This window comes from Podarcis tiliguerta (genome assembly GCF_965153285.1).
Source record: "Podarcis tiliguerta genome assembly, chromosome: 13".
In the NCBI taxonomy this organism is placed as follows: Eukaryota; Metazoa; Chordata; class Lepidosauria; order Squamata; family Lacertidae; genus Podarcis; species Podarcis tiliguerta.
This window is the reverse complement of record NC_139546.1, coordinates 52,073,429-52,100,205: the sequence shown is the minus strand read 5'-3', so window position 1 is coordinate 52,100,205 and position 26,777 is coordinate 52,073,429. Positions and strand designations below refer to the sequence as shown.

Below are 26,777 nucleotides of genomic sequence, written 5' to 3'. Positions count from 1 at the left end.
CATTGCATATCTTATTATAGCATAACATGTATACAAAGTTTATATACAAAATTTATATACCTAAAAAGAAATAGAAAAAAGAAAAACACAACACTATTCCCAGATCAGATATGTACCAACACCACAGACTTCCTGTCAATCACGTTGTATAATCCTTTTTTTAACAAGTGAATGTACTCTTATTATTGTATATATCTTTGCATTTTATCTAATATATTTGTATATCAAATTGTACCCTTAATCTTATTTCTCAATTCAATTTCTCTCCAACGTCAATCAAATGCCAGCATAGATAGTGAACCTTTACTGTATTTTTGAACATCTATCTTATATCTATCCCATTTTTCCAAAAATTTAAGGAACCGCAGAAAGAGGAGGAAGTCGAGATTTGAAATGTAAAAATGACTGGAAAACTATTGAAATGTGTATAACTGAAGATCATATAAAATAAAATAAACAAAATGTGCAGAGAAAAGGTTTTATTATTCCCTTCTAAGACTGCATCTCGTGGATATCCACTGAAGCTGAATGCTGAAAGATTCAGGAAAGATAAAAAGAAGCTCTTCTCCATGCAGCGAATAGTTAAACAGTGGAACTCCCTGCCACAGCAGGCAGCAGCGGCCCACAACAGGAATGGCTTTGGAAGAGATTGGGCAGAGAAGGCCTTTGATAATATGTCATGGAATTTTATGAAAAAGAATTTGGAGTTAATGGATATGGGACAATCTTTTCTCAAAGGTATAGGAGCTATATATTCAGAACAGAAAGCTAGATTAATCGTGAATAATGTATTAACAGATAACTCTGAAATTACAAAAAGAACAAGACAGGGATGTCCGTTGTCACCACTATTATTTATAACAGTCCTTGAAGTCAAGAAATATAAGAGTGAATGAAAATGTAAAAGGAATTAGAGTTGGATCCAAAGAATATAAATTGAAAAGCGTTTGCTGACAATTTAGTAATAACGGTAGCAGAACCCCTGTCCAGTGGACCTAAAGCACTGGACAGGATTGAGGAATTTGGACAAGTAGCCGGTTTTAGATTTACAGGTGAAACTCGGAAAATTAGAATATCGTGGGAAAGTTCATTTATTTCAGTAATTCAACTTAAAAGGTGAAACTAATATATGAGATAGACTCGTGACATGCAAAGTGAGATATGTCAAGCCTTTATTTGTTATAATTGTGATGGTCATGGCGTACAGCTGATGAAAACCCCAAATTAACAATCTCAGAAAATTAGAATATTAAATGAAATCAGCAAAACAAGGGCTGCAAATAGAGCAATATTGGACCTCTGAGAAGTAGAAGCATGCATATGTACTCAGTACTTGGTCTGGGCACCTTTTGCATCAATTACTGCCTCAATGCGGCGTGGCATGGATGCTATCAGCCTGTGGCACTGCTGAGGTGTTATGGAAGACCAGGATGCTTCAATAGCAGCCTTCAGCTCTTCTGCATTGCTCGGTCTCATGTCTCTCATCTTTCTCTTGGCAATGCCCCATAGATTCTTTATGGGGTTCAGGTCAGATGAGTTTGCTGGCCAATCAAGCACAGTAATCCCATGGGCACTGAACCAGGTTTTGGTACTTTGGGCAGTGTGGGCAGGTGCCAAAGTCCTGCTGGAAAATGAAGTCAGCATCCCCATAAAGCTCGTCTGTGGAAGGAAGTATGAAGTGCTCCAAAATCTCCAAAATCTGCGTTGACCCTGGACTTAAGGAAGCACAGTGGACCAACACCAGCTGACGACATGGCTCCCCAAATCAACACAGACTGTGGAAACTTCACACTGGACTTCAAGAATCTGGCATTGTGTGCCTCCCTGTTCTTCCTCCAGACTCTGGGTCCTTGGTTTCCAAATGAGATGCAAAAGCTGCTCTCATCAGAAAAGAGATTTGCTCTATTTGCAGTCCTTATTTTGCTGATTTCATTTAATATTCTAATCATCACAATTATAACAAATAAAGGCTTGACATATCTCGCTTTGCATGTCATGAGTCTATCTCATATATTGTTGTTGTTTAGTTGTTTAGTCGTGCCCAACTCTTCGTGACCCCCTGGACCAGAGCACGCCAGGCACTCCTGTCTTCCACTGCCTCCCGCAGTTTGGTCAAACTCATGATTGTAGCTTCGAGAACACTGTCCCACTATCTCGTCCTCCGTCGTCCCCTTCTCCTTGTGCCCTCCATCTTTCCCAACATCAGGGTCTTTTCCAGGAAGTCTTCTCTTCTCATGAGGTGGTCAAAGTCTTGGAGCCTCAGCTTCAGGATCTGTCCTTCCAGTGAGCACTCAGGGATGATTTCCTTCAGAATGGAGAGGTTGGATCTTCTTGCAGGCCATGGGTCTCTCAAGAGTCTCCTCCAGCACCAGAATTCAAAAGCACCAATTCTTCAGCGATAAGCCTTCTTTATGGTCCAGCTCTTACCTTTTAAGCTGAATTACTGAAATACAGTGGTACCTCGGGTTAAGTACTCAATTCGTTCTGGAGGTCCGTTCTTAACCTGAAACTGTTCTTAACCTGAGGTACCACTTTAGCTAATGGTGTCTCCTGCTGCTGCCGAGCCGCTGGAGCACGATTTCTGTTCTCATCCTGAAGCAAAGTTCTTAACCCGAGCTACTATTTCTGGGTTAGTGGAGTCTGTAACCTGAAGTGTATGTAACCTGAAGCGTATGTAACCAGAGGTACCACTGTAAATGAACTTTCCCACGATGTTCTAATTTTCCGAGTTTCACCTGTAGTAAAACAAAAACGAGTATGTTAGTTAAAAAAAACTAAAAAAAACCTGGGACAACTTCATGGAGAAGGAGAGCGCAATAAGCATCTGCTAGCCACGATGGCTCTGCACTGTCAGAGGCACTAATGCTTCTGAACACCAGTTCGAATCCCGCTGGGGACGATGACTTCCTATGGGGAGAAATTGGCTGGCCAATGTGCAAATGATGGTGGGCTCAAGGCGCAAGCCGCCTGAACCAACAGGACTCTTCTTCTTCTTCCTATGTGCCTTAAGGGTCTCACTCTGCCTTTTGCCCCCCTCCCAACACTGTAAAAGGGGGGCAGCACCCCACCCCAGTCTCCCTGGATTTCAGCTGCCCCCACCGCCTTGGCTCCTTTAAGAATGCAGCTGTTCTCTCTTCTCATTGTCTCCAATGGCAGCCAATCAGGGATTCCGCTGGTCGGGAGGGGGGGTGCGGAGCTCTGATTGGCTATGACGCATCCCTTACTCCCCCCCACCCCCCTTTCCACCTTGATCTCTCCCTCCCTCCGCAGCCCCCTCCCCTCCCCGGGTCGCTGTCCACTGGCCTGGGTGCTGAATTCTCCCAACCAGCCCTGCCCCGTCCGTGGCGAGACCGCCCCCCCCCAGCCAGAGCCCGGGGGCTGTCAGACACCCACCCACCTACCTACCCACCCACCCAATCCGGAGCATTGCAAAGGGGCGCTGGCGCTGCCTGGGAGCCGCGATGAGCGGAGGGGTCTACGGAGGAGGTAAAGGCTGGGTTGCCATCGGCGTTGCAGCTGTTTGGCTTGGGGAGGGGGGGTCCCGGCAGCCCCCAGCCCCCCAGATCTGGGCCCTGCATGCATTTGGCCGCGGGGCACCCCGAGGAGACCCTTTGCCGCCAGCATCTCGGTCCGCCTGCGCCCCAGCAACAGCTGCATTCCTGCACTTGGCCAGGGCGGCTGGAGAGGGTGTTGCGCCCGCGCGCCCACCCTGCTCATCGCTGCGAGCTGGGGGCTTCCTCCCAGCCAGCCAGGAGGGCAGGGAAACTGCGGAACTCACCCCCACAGGAAGCAGCGGGGACCACCAAGCCGGAGGAGGGGGGAAATTCGCGGAGGAGAAGCCTAGCGACGGCTACCGGCCGCAAGGAGCGGAGAGATGCGCTCTTGCGCGCAAAGGCTGCTCGCTGGGTTGCCCAATGAGGCATCCGGTTGGCATAGTCTAACTCAGGTGCCAACCTGGGCTTGATTCAGATCCTTGTGGTTTTTATTGTCCCTGCTGAATGTGACTTGGCTCGCTTCTTTGAGCCGCCTGATTCCTCGGGTGTTGGTTTAATGGGGCGCCAAAAGGTCGTTTTCCTGCTTCTGCTATGCTGAGTGAAGATAGTTGTACTTACAAGGCATCCCTTGATGTGCTGGTGCTCTCCAGTCCTTTTGGACTACAGCTCCCATCATCCCCGGCCAGTGATGGGAGTTGTAGTCCCAAACAGCTGGGTGGGTGGGTGTCAGTCTGTCAAGGCTGCTATAGATCAGGCATATAGGCAAACTCAGCCCTCCAGATGTTTTGGGACTACAACTCCCATCATCCCTAGCTAACAGGACCGGTGGTCAGGGATGATGGGAATTGTAGTCTCAAAACATCTGGAGGGCCGAGTTTGCCTATGCCTGCTATAGATAGTCCTCTGCAGTGTAGGTTGGTGCCTGGAAAAACCCTACTCGCTTTCAGGCTTTTATCTCCCCTTCCTTCACTGCCCCCCCTTGAGTCAGATTATATAAATTGCAAGCTTTTTGGGGCAGGGTTAGGGTTAGGGTTAGGATTGATTCAGTTAGGAATATCATTTTTGGCAATACATTCATCTTAATTACCACTATCCTTCCTAACAGAGATAACTTCATTCTTCCCCAAATTTCTTTTTATTTATTTCCACATTTTTTTCATAACTATCTTTAAATATGTTAATATTTTTTGGCTGTTAACCACATTCCCAAATATTTCACTTTTTTATGCATAATTATTTCTGTCACCTGCTATAACTCTTTTTTATTTTGTTCTGGAATATTTTGTTTGGATGTTTGTTTTATTTTTATTTAATTCAAAGCCTGTTGCCTGTCCAAATTTTTGTATTTTTTCTAATACTTTTACTAATGAATTGATCAGGTCTTCTACTGTGATCGCTAAATCATCCACAAATGCCTTTAATTTATATGACTTATTTCCTACGGTTATTCCTCTAATATCATCTGCTTTTATGTCTCTCACCAGCACCTCTAAGACTAAAATAAACAATGAAGGTGACAAGGGACGTTCATTTCTTCCAGGACCTTTAACATAAAGGTCCACAAAACGTTATCAAATGCTTTTTCTGCATCTACAAACATCATTGCTGCTTGTTTTTCATTCCTTACTTCCAGATATTCAACAATATTGACTACATTCCTTATATGATCTTTCATATGTCTTCCTGGCAAAAATCCTGTTTGATCTTGATGTATTATTTCTAATCATATATATTTCATTCTATTAGCTAATATGTTTGCATACAATTTATAATCACCGTTTAGTAGTGAAATAGGTCTATAATTTTTAACTTCCATTTCTTGTTTTGGAATAATAAAAGCCTCTTTCCAAGTCTTTGCTATTTCCCATACCTTTAATATTTCATTCATTACATTTTGTAATGGTTGAATTAATTTTTTAATAATATTTTGCAGTCAATCCACCTGGGTCTGGTGCTTTCCCTGTTTTTGCTTTTGTTTAATGGCATTTGAGATTTCTGATCTATTAACTGGTGCATTTAAAGTATTCAACTTTTCATTTGGAATTCTTGGCCATTTATTTTGTCTTCCCATTTCTATTTTATATTCTGGTCCAGCTCGATATAAGTCTGGAAAGTCTTTGGTAAATTGTTTTCTGATCTGTCTTGGGTTATCAATCAGCATTCTCATCACAAACCAGGCAAATTTGGAGTTAGACTCGATGATCTGATAAAGCTGAGGGTCATTATTGGGCGTTGCAATTTTAGTTTTGTTTTTCATCTTCAAATTTTCATCAGTTGCTATAATAGTGCTGCCTGTATTATCTATACTATATATATATATATATATATATATATATATATATATATATATATTAAAACTACTCAAAGAAAATGTATGTATTCTCATCCAACTTTGCTTAGAATGATAGAATTGTAGAGTTTTAAGGGACCCTGAGGTCATTTAGCCCAATCCCCTGCAATTCAGAAATCTCAGCTTGCTCGATTTTAAATCTTGAATTCTTTTTTTTTAAGGACACATAATAATAATTATTATTATTCTTTTTTTCTGGTTACAAAATTGTAAACACATAAATCATAAAACGTGACATGACTGTTAATATGTGTCACTAGGGGGGCAAAATAGTAAATATATTACTTAGTAAATAGTAAATATATATATAGTAAATATATTACTTCATATCACGTAATAATGACATGGTTCCAGTAAACCAGTTAAACGAGTTCTTCAGTAAATCAGTTTGGAAAACGCAGAATAATAGGAGCGAGATAAAGAGTATTGCATGCTTAACCACACCATATTGCGATATATATTGTAGGTCTTTTTCATCAGTGTGTCAGCATCGCCCTTGAGCCAGTGTGACTAACTGGACTCATCCACTTCAGCCCCGACTGGGCTAGGTGAGCTGGGTAGCACTTCCAGAGACCACCTTCTGTACAGGAACAGGTCAAAGTGCTGTGGAGTCACAGCTTAGAGTTGTGAGCACCGGATTCACTTCCACAAGTAGACAGTCGTCGCACAGCGGAGTACAGCAGAGTCCAGCAGAGTATATAAACAACTCGGAGAGCAGCTCTGTAGAATATTCTCTTTATTCTATAACTACAACTATTATACAACTATATACAGAGCTAAATGAGGTCTAAGCATAAAGAATGCTGAACCACACTGAGTGCCTGCAGCTGCTCTTAGCAGCAACCTTATCTAAACACACAATCTCTCACACTCAGTCTCTCTCTCCCTGACTGACTGACCCACACACTGACCGACTCACTGACTGACTCATTAATGTGGTGCTGGAGCAGAATATGTAGAGAGCAGAACACGCCTCCTCCTCTCTGCAGAATCAGCAGACTCCTCAGGAGATTCTTGGAGATGGGAGGGGTGAAATCTCCTCACAGTGTGCTGTTTCATTTGCATATTTAATAAACTCACACCATAAAATGTAAAATGCAACACGTTTTGCTCTCTCGCCTTGCCACCCTAAATTATTGTGACAACATTTCCAGTATGGCTATTTGCTAGACAATATTATACCAGTGATCAATATTCACCAATTGCTATTCCTTTTCTAGCAGCTGTTAATCAATGTGTTACTAATTCCTTCTTAATCGGTCCATATCTGAAGTATATATATTAAATAAGGCTAATGTTAGGGTTATTGGGATTGTCTGAGCTGTAAGCAGAGATATCTCTTTAAAAAACAGGCTTCCGAAATTGTTCTATTTGCGGGCATTCCCACCACATATGCTCGTATGTACCTATAATTTTGCATCCTTTCCCAACATAACAAGACATCATCAGGCTTCCTATATGATAGGCACCTCAGTGTTAAACACCATCCATGCACAGCTTTTAGTGAACGTTCCCTAGTACACTGGTACCTTGGTTTTCAAACGCTTTGGTTCTCAAACTCCGAAAACCCGGAAGTGAGCGTTCCGGTTTTCAAACGTTTTTTGGAAGCCGAACGTCCAATGCTGCTGTCGGCTATTGTTTCTGGAGCGCCTGCACCAATCAGAAGCTGCGCCTTGGTTTTCGAACATTTCGGAAGTCAAACGGACTTAAGTTTGGCTCTTTTGTTTTTGCTATTTATTTTGCATGTTTGTTTTTGAGGCTTTTTTGGTTAATTTGTTTTCGCGACTGTGTGGAACCCAGTTCAGCTACTAATTGATTGATTGATTGATGTGTGACTGCGGAAACGGATAAAAGCCCCCCATCCAAACAGTGACTATCACCGGTGTAGGGAAGAAAAAAATTAAATTTTCATTTTTATCAACGACAATACTGTCTTATTTATTTTATAGTACAGTGCATTGACTATTGCTTCCATTTTATAGATCAATGGTCTCGTTAGATAGTAGAATTAATGTTAAATGGCTGTTTTAGGGGTTGTTTTTAAAAGTCTGGAACGGATTAATTCATTGTGCATTCCTTTCTATGGGAAAGCGTGCCTTGGTTTTGGAACGCGCTTTGGTTTGGGAACAGACTTCCAGAACGGATTAAGTTTGAGAGCCAAGGTACCACTGTAGTTGCTGGCAGAGATTTGTACAGTGCATAAATTGTTCCATTTATCCTATTCCCCCCCTCGCCATGATAATTTTTTTTAAGTTTTCCATTTTTAAAATATTCACATTTTGTTACATAATTCCATATCCTAATACATTGCTCTAACAGAGCATCAACCTCCTTCCCTCCCTCTTTCTGAAATCCATACATCTTACTAAATTCTTAGCATTTCTTTGATCACTTTTTCCCCCTTCAATATTTCACCTTCTTATTGGTAAATCAGTTCCTTATTTATCCTAATCAGTGGATAATCCTCATTGGGCACAGAAAAGATAGCAAACTGGGCACTTTGCAAGTCTCCTTAGGGGGGGTGGCATGTCACAAATTCCTCCCCAAATTCCTGAATTTAACCTATATACTTTGATTCCTCCGTAGATGAGGTTGGAGCTCTGGTCTTTGACATCGGCTCGTTCTCAGTCCGGGCTGGCTATGCTGGCGAAGACTGCCCTAAGGTACAATGCCTGGGGGCACCCCAAAATACCCCACCCCTTCAGCCTCCCCCTCCCTCCTTTAACCTTTTGCCTTCTTCTATTTCTCCCCGTGTCAGTTTCAGTTTAAGGGACGCGGGTGGTGCTGTGGGTTAAACCACAGAGCCTAGGGTTTGCCGATCCGAAGATCGGTGGTTCGAATCCCCGCAACGGGGTGAGCTCCTGTTGCTCAGTCCCTGCTCCTGCCAACCTAGCAGTACGAAAGCACACCAGTGCAAGTAGATAAATAGGTACCGCTCCGGTGGGACACGACTGGACCTAACGGTCAGGGGTCCCTTTACCTTTACAGTTTCAGTTTATTGGTTAACTTTTCTAGTAGGGCTGTTTCCCATACTATTTGGTACCATTGGTCCAGGCTTACTCCTGACAGGTCTCTCCAGTGTCTGGCTATGATGCTTCTGGCTGCTGAAAGTAGGTGGGTTATGAGTTCTTTGTGGTGTAAGTGGGCATTGTTGTCTTGGAAGATGTTTAGTAAGGCCAATTCTGGGGTGATGTCTAATACTTGCTTGGTTATTTTACTTATTTCTCGTATGGTTGTTGTTCAGAATGGTTGGATTTTGGGGCACTTCCGCCACATGTGGAGGTATGTGCCTGTGGAGGTGAATGCTCTCTTTAGCCCTTTGCAAAAAATGAGTGGATTTGACATATTTTGGGACTGAATATTGGGAAAGCATTGGTAGAATTGGGATGCGGGTGGCGCTGTGGGTTAAACCACAGAGTCTAGGACTTGCCGATCAGAAGGTCGGTGGTTCAAATCCCTGCGACGGGGTGAGCTCCCGTTGCTCGGTCCCTGCTCCTGCCAACCTAGCAGTTCAAAAGCACGTCAAAGTGCAAGTAGATAAAGAGGTACCGCTCCGGTGGGAAGGGAAACAGCGTTTCCGTGCGCTGCTCTGGTTCGCCAGAAGCGGCTTAGTCCTGCTGGCCACATGACCCAGAAGCTGTACGCCGGCTCCCTGGGCCAATAAAGCGAGATGAGCGGCGCAACCCCAGAGTCGGCCACGACTGGACCTAATGGTCAGGGTCCCTTTACCTTTACATATTGGTAGAATTGCTGGGTGCCATCCTAGAGCGAATATCCAGAATAATACGGGGAAACTAGAAATCCTTTTTATCTCTTTTTCCTTTTCCTTTCTCTCTCCGCTCCCCACCCCAGAATCTATTCCTCTCTTCCTTATTATTACTTTCTTTCTTTTTTTTTAATTGCTTTTATCGAAAGATTTCCACGCACATTATTACAAAGGTACTAATAGGGTCTCCATTTTCGGTTTGCAGAATCTTTCCTGCAGGTCAGTTACCAAAGGCGTTGTGAGCTTGGGGTGGGGGGGGAGAGAAAGGGGGTGTGCAAACGTTTATTCCTTTATTTCCTTTCTTTCTCCCTCTCTTGTTTTCCTTGGCGTCTTCTGCGCTGGGTCTTTATTAGGATTATTGGTAAAGGACCTCGGGTGACAGGCAAGGAAGCGAAGACCTCCCGGGTCAGGAGGCCAGGAGAAGAAAACTCAGACCCTCCAAGCATCCCTATTTTCAGGGACGCCCCTGATTTAGAGAAGCCGTCCTGATTTCTGATTTGACCCTGAAAATGCCCCACTTTTCCCTTAGGACACCCCTATTTTTCATTGGAGAAACGTTGGAGGGTATGGTAATCTGACTCCCGAGCCGTCCTGTATAGGCAATCCTGTATAGCAGGCATGGCCAGACTCAACCCTCCAGATGTTTTGGGACTACAACTCCCATCATCCCTAGCTAGCAGGACCAGCGATCATGGATGATGGGAATTGTAGTTCCAAAACAGCTGGATGGCCAAATTTGGCCATGCCTGCTGTATAGGGACGGTTTCCTTTAAAAAAAACAACAACTTAATGTTTTATTATGACTTTTTGTTGCTGTATTGTTTTTAGCACTCGATTGGGACCTGCCCAGAGTGGCTGGGGAAACTCAGCCAGATGGGCGGGGTAAAAATAATTTATTATTATTATTATCATTATTATTATTATTATTATTATTAATGTTGGAAGCTGCCCAGAGTGGCTGGGACTACCCAGTAAGACGTGTGCGGGGTATAAATAGTAAAATTATCATGATGGAATGGGATGTCCCTATTTTCACCGGAGAAATTGTGAAAAGGGCGGTCCCAGGCGAGACCCCATTTCTGTGGGAAATAAGAGTTAAGAGCTACCTTTGAGAGAAGGCTCTGCATTTTCTTTTCTCTTTCCGTTTTTGTTTAGTTTATTATTGTTTTATGAAAAAACAACAACAATAATAATTTATTATTTATACCCCGCCCATCTGGCTGGGTTTCCCCAGCCACTCTGGGCGGCTTCCAACAAAACACTTAAATACAATAACCTATTAAACATTAAAAGCTTCCCTAAACAGGGCTGCCTTCAGATGTCTTCTAAAAGTCTGATAGTTGTTTTTCTCTTTGACATCTGGTGGGAGGGCGTTCCGCAGGGCGGGTGCCACCACCAAGAAGGCCCTTTGCCTGGTTCCCTGTAACTTGGCTTCTCGCAGGGAGGGAACCGCCAGAAGGCCCTCGGCGCTGGACCTCATAAAATCAAACTTTATGGAAAAAGGAAGGAACAGAGTGAGGCTGGAGGGGCAACACTCTGCCCTCCCAAACCACCCCACCTCTCTCTTTGTAGGCAGATTTCCCCACCACTGTGGGGCTACTCTCTCATGACGAGTCGGCGATGGAGCTGGATGGAGACAAGGAGAAAAAATCCGGGAAGGTCTATTACATCGACACCAACTCCTTGCACGTCCCCCGGGAGAACACGGAGGTCATCTCGCCCCTCAAGAACGGAATGAGTATGGGGCATGGCAGCTATGGGGAGGGCAAAGTGTTTGGGGCGGGGTCCTTGACGTGGCACACAAACCATGGGAACCCTTGGCCTCGATGCTCTACAATTCCCAGAGTTCAGGACAGAGCGAGGAGAGTCCTTCTTCCTGCAGGTTAATCTTTGGGACTCCCTGCCACTGGAGGCCACCAACCTGGCTGGCTTTGAAAGAGAAATTCATGGCAGGGGAGAGGGCTATCAATAGAAGTAATGCTTCTGAGTACCAGTTGTTTGAAACCACAGGAAGGGTGTGTGTGTGTGTTGCTCTTGTGTTCGAATTCTGCTTGCTAGTTTCGCAGAATGGGCATCTGGTTGGCTTTTGTGAGATTCTGGACTATATGGGCCACTGGCCTGATTCAGCCGCCTCTTATTATGGTCTTATGTTTAATTGGGATAATTTATAGGAATGGGAGAAGGATTTCAATTCAGCTCATGTTTAAAGGCAAATCTATCCTCTCACTCTAAAAATAAATAAAATAAAACTAGCCTTTGGAATCTGCAAGTCCCTGTATTTTGCAATCTGCTTCTCCACCCGGCCAGCGGTTACAGAAATGCAAAGCTTAGGGGAAAGGACTATATTAGCGAAAAACCACCTGCAGGTATTTCTTATGTTAGGGGAAATTGTTTCAGAAAATGCGCACATTACTCAAAACCGCATACAAATACGGTGAATGGGTTTGTTAGGAGAAATTTGCCCTTAATTCCGGGCGAATTTTCCAGAGCACATTTTGCTTTGAACAGTTGCAAATTGAAGTAGAAAATCAGGAGGACTGAATTTAAGGTTGGTAGAAATGAGGTACTGAGAGTACCCCTGTTTGGGAGTCGTTGAAACAGGGGTGAAACTGGTTTAAGTGCGCAACAGTTTGTCCCCACTTTTGCTCTTATGCACTGCAGAATCTATCCCTCTTAGCCGTGAAGATTCCCACCCCCATAAAAGCCCACCTTCCCCATCAACGTCAAGACAGCACCAAGCAGGCAGTCTCAGTTGAGCTGCACCCCCAGTGCGTTGGAGTTACTTGGAAACCGCTAATGTGCATTGAAGTGCATTGCCTGGCTATTCCTTTAACAGCCACAGGTGTCGCTATTCCCCCACTAAACTGCACTGTAACGTCTGAGTCAGTGGACGGCGTCCTCTAGTGGGAAGTCCCTGAAACGACGGAGAACTGTTGAAAGGCTGTTGTTGGCCGGTCCATTCCTGACACTGTCCAAATTCTCCTTTCTACCCCAGTTGAAGACTGGGACTGCTTTCAAGCCATTCTGGACCACACCTACAACAAACAGATCAAATCGGAGCCGAACCTCCACCCGGTGCTTATGTCCGAGGCCCCGGTACGTATCCTGCCAAGCCCCGCTCCCCCAAATCAAAGAATCGTAGAGTTGGAAGGGGCACCCAAAGTCATCTAGACCAGCCCCCTGGAATGCAGAAATCCCAACTGAATAAATCCCCTGCTCTTGTGCGACGTGAACCAGCCTGCCTCTGTTTCCCTCATGCTTTGCCCCCTCCCCTCTCTTGCAGTGGAACACGAGGGCCAAGCGTGAAAAGCTGACGGAACTGATGTTTGAGCATTATAGCATCCCAGCGTTCTTCCTCTGCAAGACGGCTGTCCTCACCGCGTATCCTAATGGGAAGCGAGGCTCGGTCGCTTTACCTCCCCGCCTGAGCCCAACAACAAGACAGATTACTCTTCCAGCCCCTCTCTGCTACTCCAAAATATCCAGTGGCGGGCAGTTCCAACAGTTAACAACTTCTTCTTCTTCTTCTTCTTCTTCTTCTTCTTCTTCTTCTTCTTCTTCTTCCAGTCGTACCTCGGGTTACAGGTTGCGTTTTTTCAGGTTACGGACGCGCCAGAAGTACCAGAAGGGGTTACTTTGGTGGCCGCGCATGCGCAAAAGCGCTAAATTGTGCTTTGCGCATGCGCAGAAGTGCCAAATTGCAACCTGTGCATGTGCAGACGCAACGCTGCGGGTTGCGAACGTGATCCGTGCAGGAGGCGGGAGCATCCACTGTATTATTAAAAGGGACGCGGGTGGCGCTGTGGGTTAAGCCACAGAGCCTAGGACTTGCTGATCAGAAGGTTGGCAGTTCAAATCCCCGCAATGACGGGCTGAGCTCCTGTTGCTCGGTCCCTGCTCCTGCCAACCTAGCAGTTCGAAAGCACATCAAAGTGCAAGTAGATAAATAGGTACCACTCCAGCGGGAAGGTGAACGGCGTTTCCGTGCGCTGCTCTGGTTCGCCAGAAGCGGCTTAGTCCTGCTGGCCACATGACCCAGAAGCTGTACGCCTGCTCCCTCGGCCAGTAAAGCGAGGTGAGCACCGCAACCCCAGAGTCGTTGGCGACTGGATTTAACTGTCAGGGGTCCTTTACCTATTATTATTATTATTATTATTATTATTATTATTATTATTATTATCCCCCTTCCTGAAATCAAGGGTGCAAAAATTCGCGCCGTAGCAGCTGTCCAAGATTCCAGGCAGGGAATCTTTCTTACTGCTACTTGGAGATACCATTGGGAATTGAACCTGCGACCTTCTGCATGCAAAGTAGTTCTCCTCCCCCCCCCCAAAAAAAAACCCCAACCCACACAGTTTGACTTGCTGAAGCCTTGACTCCCAACCCCCAGTTTTGCAAACGGACGGAGCACTGGACTCGTTCTGGACAGTGGAGCCACACACACGACCGCCATCCCAGTTCATGACGGTTACATCCTGCAACAAGGTCAGAGAAGGAATATCAATTTTTTTTGTGATTGCCTTGTTATTTTTGTAGCTGTACGTTTTTTAGGAAAAGCTTTTTAAAAGTTGCATTTGTCGGCCTATGACACCTGTGCTCAGAGATCTGCACTGCTTGCCGTGTTTGCTACCAGGCAAGTTCAGGGTGTTGTTATTGTTATGCAAAGCCCTTAACAACTTGGAACCAGTTTACCTGTGTAAAGGGCCTTATCCGTACTGGGTTTCCCCAGCCACTCTGGGGAACAAAGTATAAAAACACTGTAAGACATCAAGCATTAAAAGCTTCCCTAAGCAGGGCTGCCTTCAGGTGTCTTCTAAAAGTCAGATAGTTGTTTATTTCCTTGACATCTGATGGGAGGGTGCCACTACCGAGAAGGCCCTGTGTCTGGTTCCCTATAACTTCGCTTCTCGCAGGGAACCAACCCCCAGAAGGCCCTCGGAGCTGGACCTCTGTGTCCGGGCCGAACGATGGTGGTGGAGATGCTCCTTCAGGTATACTGGGCCTTCGAGGCCGTTTAGGGCTTTCAAGGTCAGCACCAACACTTTGAATTGTGCCCGGAAACGTACTGGGAGCCAATGTAGGTCTTTCAAGACCGGTGTTATGTGGTCCCAGCAGCCGCTCCCAGTCCCCAGTCTGGCTGCCGCATTCTGGATTCGTTGCAGTTTCCGGGTCACCTTCAAAGGTAGCCCCACCTAAAGCGCATGGCAGTAGCCCTATTATGAATAAGAGTAACGATATTAATAAGGGTGGCTTGAAATGGAGTGATGCATGGGTGCAAAGGATTCTGGGAGGCGGGAGTCCAGACCTCTTTGATCTGCAGAAACAGCGAGGTGGTTCTGTGGTCTGGGAAGAGGATGCAGAGAGGAGGGGATGGAAGAGGAGCCAAGGGGTCGTGATCCGCAGGAACAGAAAGCTCACAGATCTCCTCTTTGCATTCTTCCTTCCTTCTTTCCCTCCCTCCCTTCCCCTTTCAGGAATCGTGAAATCCCCTCTGGCCGGAGACTTCATCTCCATGCAGTGCCGGGAACTTTTCCAGGAGATGAACATCGAGATCATCCCTCCCTACATGATCGCTGCCAAGGTGGTATTGCCCCCTTCCTGTTCCGTTACTAACCAGAGTCGGGGACGGGGACCCAGGGCTTAGCTGCAGCATCCGCTTGGCTTTGAGAAGGCTCCTTGGTGCACAATTCCTGGAGAGCAGGAAATGGAGGCCTTGGCGAGGTGACGGGGGCAGAGACCAAGTCGTCCTAAACAAGGCACCAACTTGAGGAAGCCTGGCTTATAAATTTATAAGTATACGGGTTACAAACTTTCTGCACCCTGGAGTGAAACTTTAGGCGCTGACCTAGACCGGAGGAAAGATTCCTGCCTTAAGTTTTTGCTTGCTCTCTTGCTAAAAACAAACCAGCCTCTCCGATGAGGAGCTCTGTGTATCTCTAAAGCCCGCACCTATCCAAATTTGTCCAGTTAAAAGAGTTCCTCCTTTGTTAACGGAGAAATCTGAGGGCTCCCTTGGACAAAAACAAGGACCCCAGCCAGGAATAGCAGAGCAAAACAGCAGCCAGGAGGCTTGGTCTTGATTGAAGACTGTCGCGACTCGATTCCCACCTGCCACCAGGTGGAACAAGATGGAAGCCCAGAATAAAAGAAGACCCCAAACTTTTATTAGCTGCTAATCCCCATGTTACACCCCCCAAAAAACTACATCACGGTTACATCACGAAAGGGGAGGTCTGGTGGCAGGAATCTGAGCATCCTGGACCCTGCCCCATGGTTCCCCTTGTCCTCCACCAAACACCCATCAAGTGTAACAAAAAAGATATTTACATTTCCCTGTTTCCCAGCCTAGTTCATCCCACCCTTTTGTCTTCATCTGGGTTTGCTATTTCTGGAATGGCTACCTGTCTGGCACTCAGGTATCAGGAGGCCAGGGATTATCCCTCAGGCAGAGGGGCTGCTGAGAGGCTGAGCTCACAGGTCTAGATGAATTTCTGAAGTTTTCCCTGTGAGCCAGTACAGAGATCCATTGATCAGTGAATTCTTACATTTGGTATCGTGCAGCAAAGGCCCTTTGAATAGATAGGAAAAAACTGTGAAGTGTTTTGTGGGGACAAATCACAAGCGATTGTGCTGTTTTGGTAGTGGGCTGCAGGTGCCTGATATCTGCTGGAGGGGCAACCCCCCCCCAACCGATACATAAATTCCTGCAACACCTTCTCATGGAAGTGCTCCTCTAATACATACAGTCATTGAATTGTCGAGTTGGAAGGGACCCCCAGAGGTCATCTATCCCAACCCCTTTCAACACAAGAATCACAGCTAAAAAATCACTGACAGATGGTTATCCAACCTCTGCTTAATAAACCCCCTTCCTCTGTCAAATGGCTCTCACCCTCAGAAAGTTCTTCCTAACGTTTAGTCAGAATCTCTTTCCTTGTCGTTTGAATCTGTTGGTTCCAGTCTCTGGGAGCAGCAGAAAACAAGTGTAATAAACAAAAACCTGCCCTTATTCCCTTATGGGGGACACAAGAGCCCTTCTAGAGCCCTTTGCAGGTTCTCCATCGGTCGGAGAAAATAACAGAGGCCAGCCAGAGAATATTGAGAAGCAAAGCAGCTCGTAAGCCTGATCTTTATTGAACTGTTGCAACAGGGTGCTCCCCTCTCACGCAGGAGACCTTGAACAAAGGTGTGCCTGCCCTTATATAGACATTTAAATTGCCTGCCCTGGAGCCCAAGACCACCCCCAGACACATCATACTTACATCACAGAAAGGGTGGTCTACAGCAGAAATCTGAGTGCATTGTTTACCTCCTGTGTGGCAGGTTACCTGTTAATGCTCACTTGACTGGATACCCTGGGGAGCCTGGCCAGTCTTTTGTAATGACAAATACTTAGTTCCTGAGCCAGGTCACAGGATCACACCCTATTCAAACACAGACATACCCTTAAGACAGGATTTGTGAACGAAAAGACAGTGGGGAGGCTTTTCCATTTTCCTTCGACCTTGCAGAGAAATCATTTGGTCACTTTGGGAGTCAGAATGGTTCCAGGGCTGTTTTCCTGTGCTGCTTCAGACATGTGGTTTATATATTTATGTACGTGTTGGCTTGGTACATTTATGAACATTTATTATATATCTATATAAGACCTTAATTTTTTTTTTTTCACAAGCTTGCCCTGTCTTTCATGGGGCAGCCCTTAAGATTAAAAAAACCAGTCCATGAATAAAAGTCCGCCAACTCCTATATATATATATTTCAACATATCATTTTCAACAATAATTAAATGTACTTTTACATCTTATACAATTTTCGACTTCCATCAATCATATCTGGAAATTTTCCAGTCTATTCACTTAACTTACATTTCTTATTTTCACTATTACTTTTAAATCTCGTAACTATAACACCTCTTTTCTTTCTGTTCTTTGCAATATTTCATATATTTCTCCTTACGAAACTTCCTGTAGTCCTACTGGAGTAACTTGTTGATTACAGTGGCTCTTCAAATAATTCGTATCTTTCTCCCAATCTTCTGTGAATATCTGGTCCCGCAGGTTTCGAATCCTTCCTGTCATTTTATCCAGTTAGAATAGAATCATAGAGTTGGAAGAGACCACAAGGGCCATCGAGTCCAACCCTCCAAAGAAGGAGACTCCACCACACTCCTTGGCAGCAAATTCCACTGTCGAACAGCTCTTACTGTCAGGAAGTTCTTCCTAATGTTTAGGTGGAATCTTCTTTCTTGTAGTTTGGATCCATTGCTCTGTGTCCGCTTCTCTGGAGCAGCAGAAAACAACCTTTCTCCCTCCTCTATGTGACATCCTTTTATATATTTGAACATGGCTATCATATCACCCCTTAACCTCCTCTTCTCCAGGCTAAACATGCCCAGCTCCCTTAGCTGTTCCTCATAAGGCATCGTTTCCAGGCCTTGGACCATTTTGGTTGCCCTCCTCTGGACACGTTCCAGTTTGTCAGTGTCCTTCTTGAACTGTGGTGCCCAGAACTGGACACAGTACTCCAGGTGAGGTCTGACCAGAGCAGAATACAGTGGCACTATTACTTCCCTTGATCTAGATGCTATACTCCTATACTTCTGCGCAGTCGTTAATTTTGTCTGCCATTCTTCTTCCATCGGTAGCCAACTCCCTCTTTTTTTTAATTCTCTCTCCCCAATTTGGTTCCCTGCAGGAGCCGGTCCGTGAAGGCGCACCCCCAAACTGGAAGAAGAAGGAGAAATTGCCTCAAGTCAGCAAATCGTGGCACAATTACATGTGCAATGTAAGAGACCTCGCCGGACTCTGGGGTTCCTTGGGAGAAGACCGAGAGCTGGGGAGTCAGGACTCCTGGGTCCCTAGAGAGAGGGGGAGGGGCACGATTCTGAGAGCCGGGACGTCTGAGGGTGTGGGTGTGTTTTGGGGGGCAGGAGGTGCTAAGAGATGACAGCCCGTTGCCCCCCCAAAAAGAGGACCTGTATGTCCGAAAGCTAGGACTAGGACTTGGGAGAAGAGGGTTCAAATGAATAATAAGTCATCTTTCTTTATTCCCTTGCTAAACCTTCACCCCCCCCCCCACCAGGAGGTCATACAAGATTTCCAAGCCTCTGTGCTGCAAGTTTCAGATTCTCCTTACGACGAACAGTGAGTAGCTGGGATGGGTTTGGTGACCGGGGTTTGTGTGTGTTGTGGGGCAGAGAGGGCTTAAATTTGGGTGTCCACCTCAGAGAATCCGTTGCCTCTGTCCAACTTGGCTGGGGCGACGCCTTCCTTTCATCACCATCACCATCATCATCATCATCACCATTTATTTGTTGCCGTTTAGTCGTGTCCGCCTCTTCGTGACCCCCTGGACCAGAGCACGCCAGGCTCTCCTGTCTTCCACTGCCTCCCGCAGTTTGGTCAAACTCATGCTGGTAGCTTCAAGGACACTGTCCCACCATCTCGTCCTCCGTCGTCCCCTTCTCCTTGTGCCCTCCATCTTTCCCAACATCAGGGTCTTTTCCAGGGAGTCTTCTCTTCCCATTAGGGGGCCAAAGTCTTGGAGCCTCAGCTTCAGGATCTGTCCTTCCAGTGAGCACTCAGGGAAGATTTCATCAGGAATGGATCGGTTTGATCTTCTTGCAGTCCATGGGACTCTCAAGAGTCTCCTCCAGCACCAGAATTCAAAAGCATCCATTCTTCGTCAATCAGCCTTCTTTATGGTCCAGCTCTCACTTCCATACATCACTACTGGGAAAACCATGGCTTTAACTATACGGACCTCTGTTGGCAAGGTGATGTCTCTGCTTTTTAAGATGCTGTCTAGGTTTGTCATTGCTTTTCTCCCAAGAAGCAGGCGTCTTTTAATTTCGTGGCTGCTGTCACCATCTGCAGTGATCATGAAGCCCAAGAAAGTAAAACCTCTCACTGCCTCCATTTCTTCCCCTTCTATTTGCCAGGAGGTGATGGGACCAGTGGCCATGATCTTCGTTTTTTTCATGTTGAGCTTTGGTTTGATCTTCTTGCAGTCCATGGGACTCTCAAGAGTCTCCTCCAGCACCACAATTCAAAAGCATCCATTCTTTGGCGATCAGCCTTCTTGATGGTCCAGCTCTCACTTCCATACATCACTACTGGGAAAACCAGAGCTTGAACTATACAGACCTTTGTCGGCAACCCATTCATTCATTCACTCATTCATTCATTCATACATACCCTGACCACCTGGCTTGGTTTCCCCAGCCACTCCGTGCGGCTCCCAACAGAATACTAATAATAATAATTTTGAAAAAGCAATAATGCTGTATTGTTTTTTACACTCAATTGGGAGCCTCCCAGAGTGGCTGGGGAAACTCAGCCAGATGGGCGGGGTATAAATAATAAATTATTATTATTATTAAACATCAAACGTTAAAAACTTCCCTAAGCAGGGCTGCCTTCAGGTGTCTTCTAAAAGTCAGATAGTTGTTTATTTCCTTGACATCTGAAAGGAGGGTGTTCCACAGGGCGGGGGCCACCACCGAGAAGGCCCTCTGCCTGGTTCCCTGTAACTTGGCTTCTCGCAGGGAGGGAACCGCCAGAAGGCCCTTGGAGCTGGACCTCAGTGTCCAGGCAGAACGATGGGGGTGGAGACGCTCCTTCAGGTCTACTGGGCCTTTGAGGCCGTTTAGGGCTTTCAAGGTCAGCACCAACACTTTGAATTGTGCTTGGAAACGTACAGGGAGCCAATGTAGGTCTTTCAAGACTGGTGTTATGTGGTCTTGGCTCCCAGTCCCCAGTCTGGCTGCCGCATTCTGGATTAGTTGTTGTTTCCGTAGAATCGTTGTAGGGTTGTAAGGGACCGTCAAGGATCATCCAGCCCAACCCACTCCTGCAGCACAGGAACCCCACCGTTTCCTCGGTGGCCAAACTCTTCATAATCTGCTCCATTTGACCTTTTGGGAAGCCTCCTTGGCTCCTCCCCAGACTCAGAGGCCTCGGAATACTTATTGATTTATTCCGTAAAATTTACACACCTCCTTTTCGCGAAAAGAGAACATCAGAGTGGTTTTTCCAAAAAGAGACGAAGCAAGGAGATTATGGATGGAGATTATGGATGGCGAAGAATCAACAAGAACAATATAAAACTTTCGGGGGGGGGGGAGTAACGATAGATTAAAACGTGCAGGAGATTTCTAAACACATCAGTAGGCTGGTCTAAACGGTAATGTTTTTAGCCGGCGCCAAAAGGAGTGCAGTGGAGGTGCCTGCTCTTATATCAAGAGGCAGAGAGTTCCGAAGTTCAATAATTATTTATATAAAGTTGAATATACGACTAGCTGCCTAGCTAGCCGGCTATTGCTCCCTGTGAAGCACGCTGGAGTGATTTGACAATGCAGCAAGGAGGTCTGTAAAACAAATGTGGCATACAGCAGTCCCTTGGTTCTCAAGACGCCTTGGTACTCAAACAACTTGGAACCCAAACTCTGCAAACCCGGAAGTAAGTGTTCCGGTTTGTGAACCTTTTTCGGAAGCCGAACGTGCTCCGTTTTGAGTGTTACGCTTCTGTTTTGAGTCTTACGCTGAGGTCTGCCTGTTTTTGCTATTTATTTTGCGTTTTTTGTTTTTCTGGTTCTTTTTTGTTTTGTTTTTGTGACTGTGTGGAACCCAGTTCAGCTACCGACTGACTGATTGTGTGCATTGTTTATTGATTTCATTTTATGGCTCAATTGTCTCGTTGGATAGTAAAACTCATGTTAAATGGCTGTTTCAGGGGTTGTTTTCCAAAGTCTGGTATTAATCCGTTTTGCATTGCTTTCTATGGGAAAGCGCACCTTGGTTTTGGAACGCTTTGGTTTTGGAACGGACTTCCGGAACGGATTAATTTTGAGGACCAAGGTACCACTGCATAGAAAGTCAAAATACAGCTGACTCGCTTGTGTCAGGGGAAGGTTTAGATTTGAGGGAGGCAAAAGGACAGCAATTTGGGGGACAAAGTGGAGGTGACCCTTCAGTCAGAAGGACAGAAATAGATTTGCATCACGATGGGGAGTCATGTTTCTCCTGTGGAAACTCAGCGAAAGTAAAAACGGGCAGCCAGGTCGCAAGAACGACAGAGCGTCCCGTGCTTCTTGGGAGAGTGACGCAGCAGCATCTTTCTTGGACTAAGCACCCCGTTTCCCAGATCTCACGAATCACAGACTTGTAGTATTGGAAGGGGTACCCAAGGGTCATCCAGTCCAACCCTCGAACTAATGAATTTGAACTCGAGTCCAGGAAAGATAATGTCGGCCGTCCTTAACAAGGTGACCTCCATGGCTGAGGCTCATGGGAGGTGTAGTCCAAAGCAACTGGAAGTAGCCAGGTTAGGCTGGCTTATGGGGAACCCCCCCTAAAAAACCCCCCAATGAAATCAACAGTGAGAAACAACTTAATAATGTAAGACTTTTGAAAAAAGAACAATAGGCAAAAAGAAATCCCAACAGATTGAAACTTGTGCCAGCTCAGCTGGTAGACCAAGAGACTCACGAGACTCTTAACCTCAAGGTCGTGGGTTCGAGTCCTGCATTGGGCAAAAGCGGGTTGGACTAGATGACCCTTGGGTCCCTTTCAGCTCTACATTTCTGTGATGCTAAAGATCTGGACAGGCCTGTCTAAACAACAATGTTTCCAGAAGGCGCTGCAATAGTGTGGCTTGCTCTATGGTTTTAACCCCTTCATGCATGCATTAGAGTTAAGCAAGCTGATTTATCCCACATCCAGGAGCATTGATGTGAAAGCACAAGAGAGCCGTCATGGCTAATAGCTGTCATAGCCATCTCCTCCTCCATGAATCTGTCCCATTCCCTTTTAAAGCCATCCGAGTGGGTGGCTGTCACTGTGTTCTGAGGCAAGGAGTTCCACAGTTCATCTGTGTGCTGTGTTATAAATGACTTTAAAAAAATCTTCCAACATTCATCGTCGTTGGATGTCCAGTGTTAGGAGAGAGGGAAGAAAAATTCTCTCTATCCAAGCATGCTGTGCACAGGGCCGGATTTAGGTTTGATGAGGCCCTAATCCCCGCAATGACGGGGTGAGCTCCCGTTGCTCGGTCCCTGCTCCTGCCCACCTAGCAGTTCAAAAGCACATCAAGTGCAAGTAGATAAATAGGTACCACTCCAGCGGGAAGATCAATGGCGTTTCCGTGCGCTGCTCTGGTTCGCCAGAAGCGGCTTAGTCCTGCTGGCCACATGACCCGGAAGCTGTACACCGGCTTCCTCGGCCAATAAAGCGAGATGAGCGCCGCAACTCCAGAGTCGGTCACGACTGGGCCTAATGGTCAGGGGTGCCTTTACCTTTAAGCTACTGAAGGTAATGGGGCCCTTTATATGTCCAGCTGTCCTTTGTCAACAACAAATTGTCGCTGTTTTTTCATGTTGAATAAATGCTATATGGTCATTTATGGACCTAATAGGCACCGTATTTTTCGCTCTATAAGATGCCCCAGACCACAAGACGCACCTTGTTTTTGGAGGAGGAAAACAAGAAAAAAATTATTCTGAATCTCAGAAGCCAGAACAGCAAGAAAGGATCGCTGCGCAGTGAAAGCAGCAATCCCTCTTGCCGTTCTGGCTTCTGGGATAGCTGCGCAGCCTGCATTCGCTCCATAACACACACACACATTTCCCCTTACTTTTTAGGAGGGAAATGGTGAGTCTTATAGAGCAAAAAATACGGTATCTAAAGCCATTTGCACCTAACAAATAGGAGCCTACACAACAGAAAACACTGTCGCTGTATGTCGGTTTTATTTTATTTGTTTTTTATCTTCTATTTTGGAAATGTCCATCCAGTTTATTTTCCTTTAAGTTTTTTGGGGGCCCCCAAGAGAGTGGGGCCCTAAGCTATAGCTTGTTTGTTGTTGTTTAGTCATTTAGTTGTGTCCGCCTCTTCGTGACCCCCTGGACCAGAGCACGCCAGGCCCTCCTGTCTTCCACTGCCTCCCGCAGTTTGGTCAAACTCATGCTGGTAGCTTCGAGAACACTGTCCCACCATCTCATCCTCCGTCGTCCCCTTCTCCTTGTGCCCTCCATCTTTCCCAACATCAGGGTCTTTTCCAGGGAGTCTTCTCTTCTCATGAGGAGTCTTGGAGCCTCAGCTTCAGGATCCGTCCTTCCAGGGAGCACTCAGGGCTGATTTCCTTCAGAATGGAGAGCTTTGATCTTCTTGCAGTCCATGGGACTCTCAAGAGTCTCCTCCAGCACCAGAATTCAAAAGCATCCATTCTTCGGCAATCAGCCTTCTTTATGGTCCAGCTCTCACTTCCATACATCACTACTGGGAAAACCAGAGCTTTAACTATATGGACCTTTGTTGGCAAGGTGGTGCCTCTGCTTTTTAAGATGCTGTCTAGGTTTGTCGTTGTTTAGCTTATACGTCAATCCGGCTGTGCCCTCGCCCTCTTGTCCCGAGCAGGGTGGCCGCGCAGATGCCCACCGTCCACTACGAAATGCCCAACGGCTACAACACAGACTACGGGGCGGAGAGACTTCGTATCCCCGAGGGGCTTTTTGACCCCTCCAACGTGAAGGTGAGTGGTCAGGGGGCCGGAAGATGAAATAAGGACCAAGGCGGGGGGGGGGGAGTTTGCACCCGCTTCTCCTGATTGATTTGCTTTTGAGAAATCGGCACACCGCTTGATTGCAAAACAAAAAAAACTCCTCAATGCACACAGAGGCTTGGAGCATGCGCAGAGTTCTGACTGATGAACAGCGCAATCCGAAACATAGCGACTCGGAAGTGATTACCGTTGAAATCGGGGTGTGTGTGTATGTGTTCTGACAGGTAAGGGGGCTGTAGTGGTTCTAGGGGTTGCTCGTGCGTAAGCCGGTGCAAACACCTGGCTGGGTTGCCTGAGTGAACCTTTTCTGTCCGGACAGCCACTCATCCGTGGCTGTCTCATCAATCGCTGGCAGAATCCGTCAGTGGGCGTTTCTTAAACTTCTTCCAGCAAAGAAGCTCTTTGACACCTAGTCTTCTCCTACTCTCTCTGTGTGAAAGCCTTCTGCGCAAGGAGGGCGTAGGCAGCGGAGGACCCCTCCTCTCCCCGCTGGTCCCCGGCAAGGAGTCATGGGACCGCCTCGCCGCTTCCCCCATCTGCCCCCCCTTCTCCACTGGTGCTACGCTGATTCTCTTCCCCAGAAGATGGGCTGCCTCTCCCAATCCCTGGACGCTCTCCGGAATCCCTCTGGATTTTGCTCTCTCCCTCCGGCACTGATGGCAGTTCCCTGACAGGGGCGCAGGGAGGGGTTAGCCTCAGAAAACATTGATTGCTTATTCAGAATTAAATTTATTGGGGGGGGGGGAGCTGGAAATCAGAGCAATTTGCAGAAAAGCAAAAATGCAAACTGATAATTTGCACTAGGATTATCTGTAGAAAGAACTAACAACAATAATGTAGGACTTCCGTAAAGTTAAAATATTTTAAAAACTGTGTTGGCTTCCTAAACATCCAGACAGCCTCGCCTAAACAAATATGTTTTCAGCAGGCACCAATGCTAGTAGGGTTGAAAGGGATACCCAAGGGCCATCTAGTCCACCCCCCTCAATGCTGAAGAATCCCTGACAGATGGCCACCCAAACTCTGCTTAAAAACCTGCAAGGAAGGAGAGTCTGCCACCTTCCGAAGAAATCTGTTTCACTGTCAAACGGTTCTTATCATGAGAAAGTTCTTCCTTAGGTTTAGTCCGAAACTCCTTTCTTGTCACTTGAAGCCATGGGTTCGAGTCCTACCCTCTGGAGCAGGAGAAAACAAGCTTGCTCCATCTTCCCCAGGACAGCACTTCAGATATTCGGAGGTGACGTTCCCAAAGCAAGGAAGGTTTGGACTCCGATTAATAAAACACAGACAGAGGCTTGACCAGCAAGACTCTGGGAGGAGTGCGTATAATAATTCCCTCTCCACCCCTCGGCCCAGGTCGTTTTATTCACGAAAGAACTTTTTACACAGTGTTCGTAAGAACCAATCAGATTTCCTCTGAGCATTTCAAAAAAATGGGACAAAGTTAAAAGTTAAAACTACAAAGAGCTAATTCCTACTTGAGCATGCATATGTAATTCAGAGTAAATAAAAGAGGAAACGAGGAGGAATGCATTTAGGAAACTCCGGAGGTCATAAACAGCAATAAACAGGAGAGGAACGATGGGTAGTATTTACCATCTCCTTGTGAACGATTAACAAACTACATCAAAGCTACCTTCTAGCTTTATGACTCAGGATGCCTGATGAAGCAACTGGCCTGTGTTTCAGAATGCTGATATGGGCCTGTCAAGGTAGAGAAAGCAAATGGCAGAGGTGGAGAGGCCTGTGGGATTTGATCAGAAATTACAGTGGTGCCCCGCAAGACGAATGCCTCGCAAGACGGAAAACCCGCTAGACGAAAGGGTTTTCCGTTTTGGAGGTGCTTCGCAAAACGAATTTGCTATGGGCTTGTTTCGCAAGACGAAAATGTCTTGTGATTCCTGGGTTTTTTCCCCCCTCCCCCCCTTTTCCCCAAGCCCCTAAGCCGCTTAACAGCTGTTCGCTAAGCCGCTTAACAGCTGATCTAAGCCGCTTATCAGCTGATCTAAGCCGCTAATAGCCTTTTAGCAGCTAATCCGCTAATCCCTTAAGCCTTTAATAGCCGCTAATAGCCTTTTAGCAGCTAATCCGCTAATCCCTTAAGCCTTTAATAGCCGCTAATAGCCGCTAAACCACTAATAGCGCTAATCCGCTAATCCGCTAATGGGCTTGCTTCGCAAGACAAAAAAAACCGCAAGGCGAAGAGACTCACGGAACGGATTCTTTTCATCTTGCGAGGCACCACTGTATTGTCAATGAATCAAACCCAGTCAATACAATGCTTTCATCATGGACACGATGGTTTGATGCATATTTTATAATTCCTCATAGGAATCCCATCTGACCCCCACACTCTGGATATCTGCACTCCTACATTCAGAGGTGGCTATACTACCCCATCTCAATCTCCTCTTCTCCAACCTAAACACCCCAAACTCCCTCAATCTCTGCCTCTCTCTCTCTCTCTAGGGCCTGTCTGGAAACACAATGTTGGGGGTTGGCCACGTGGTCACGACCAGCATCGGGATGTGCGACATTGATATCCGGCCAGTGAGTTGTCTCCCCTCACCTTAACTCTGCCCCCTCCTAGTAGGGGATGCGGGTGGCG

The 26,777-nt window shown here is 46.3% G+C and overlaps 1 protein-coding gene across 1 annotated transcript in view; it reads left to right on the top strand.

Annotated features, from left to right (window-relative positions):
• Positions 1 to 3,257: 3,257 nt before the first annotated feature.
• ACTL6B (actin like 6B) overlaps positions 3,258 to 26,777 on the top strand; it is a 29,741-nt gene continuing 6,221 nt past the window's right edge. The window contains exons 1-11 of the mRNA XM_083410534.1: positions 3,258 to 3,486; positions 8,431 to 8,507; positions 11,183 to 11,348; positions 12,606 to 12,706; positions 12,894 to 12,991; positions 14,001 to 14,095; positions 15,085 to 15,191; positions 18,305 to 18,394; positions 18,692 to 18,753; positions 24,025 to 24,139; positions 26,639 to 26,719. Of these exons, the coding sequence (XP_083266660.1) occupies positions 3,462 to 3,486; positions 8,431 to 8,507; positions 11,183 to 11,348; positions 12,606 to 12,706; positions 12,894 to 12,991; positions 14,001 to 14,095; positions 15,085 to 15,191; positions 18,305 to 18,394; positions 18,692 to 18,753; positions 24,025 to 24,139; positions 26,639 to 26,719 (1,017 nt within the window). The 5' untranslated portion in view covers positions 3,258 to 3,461. The remainder of the gene's footprint in view (positions 3,487 to 8,430; positions 8,508 to 11,182; positions 11,349 to 12,605; positions 12,707 to 12,893; positions 12,992 to 14,000; positions 14,096 to 15,084; positions 15,192 to 18,304; positions 18,395 to 18,691; positions 18,754 to 24,024; positions 24,140 to 26,638; positions 26,720 to 26,777) is intronic.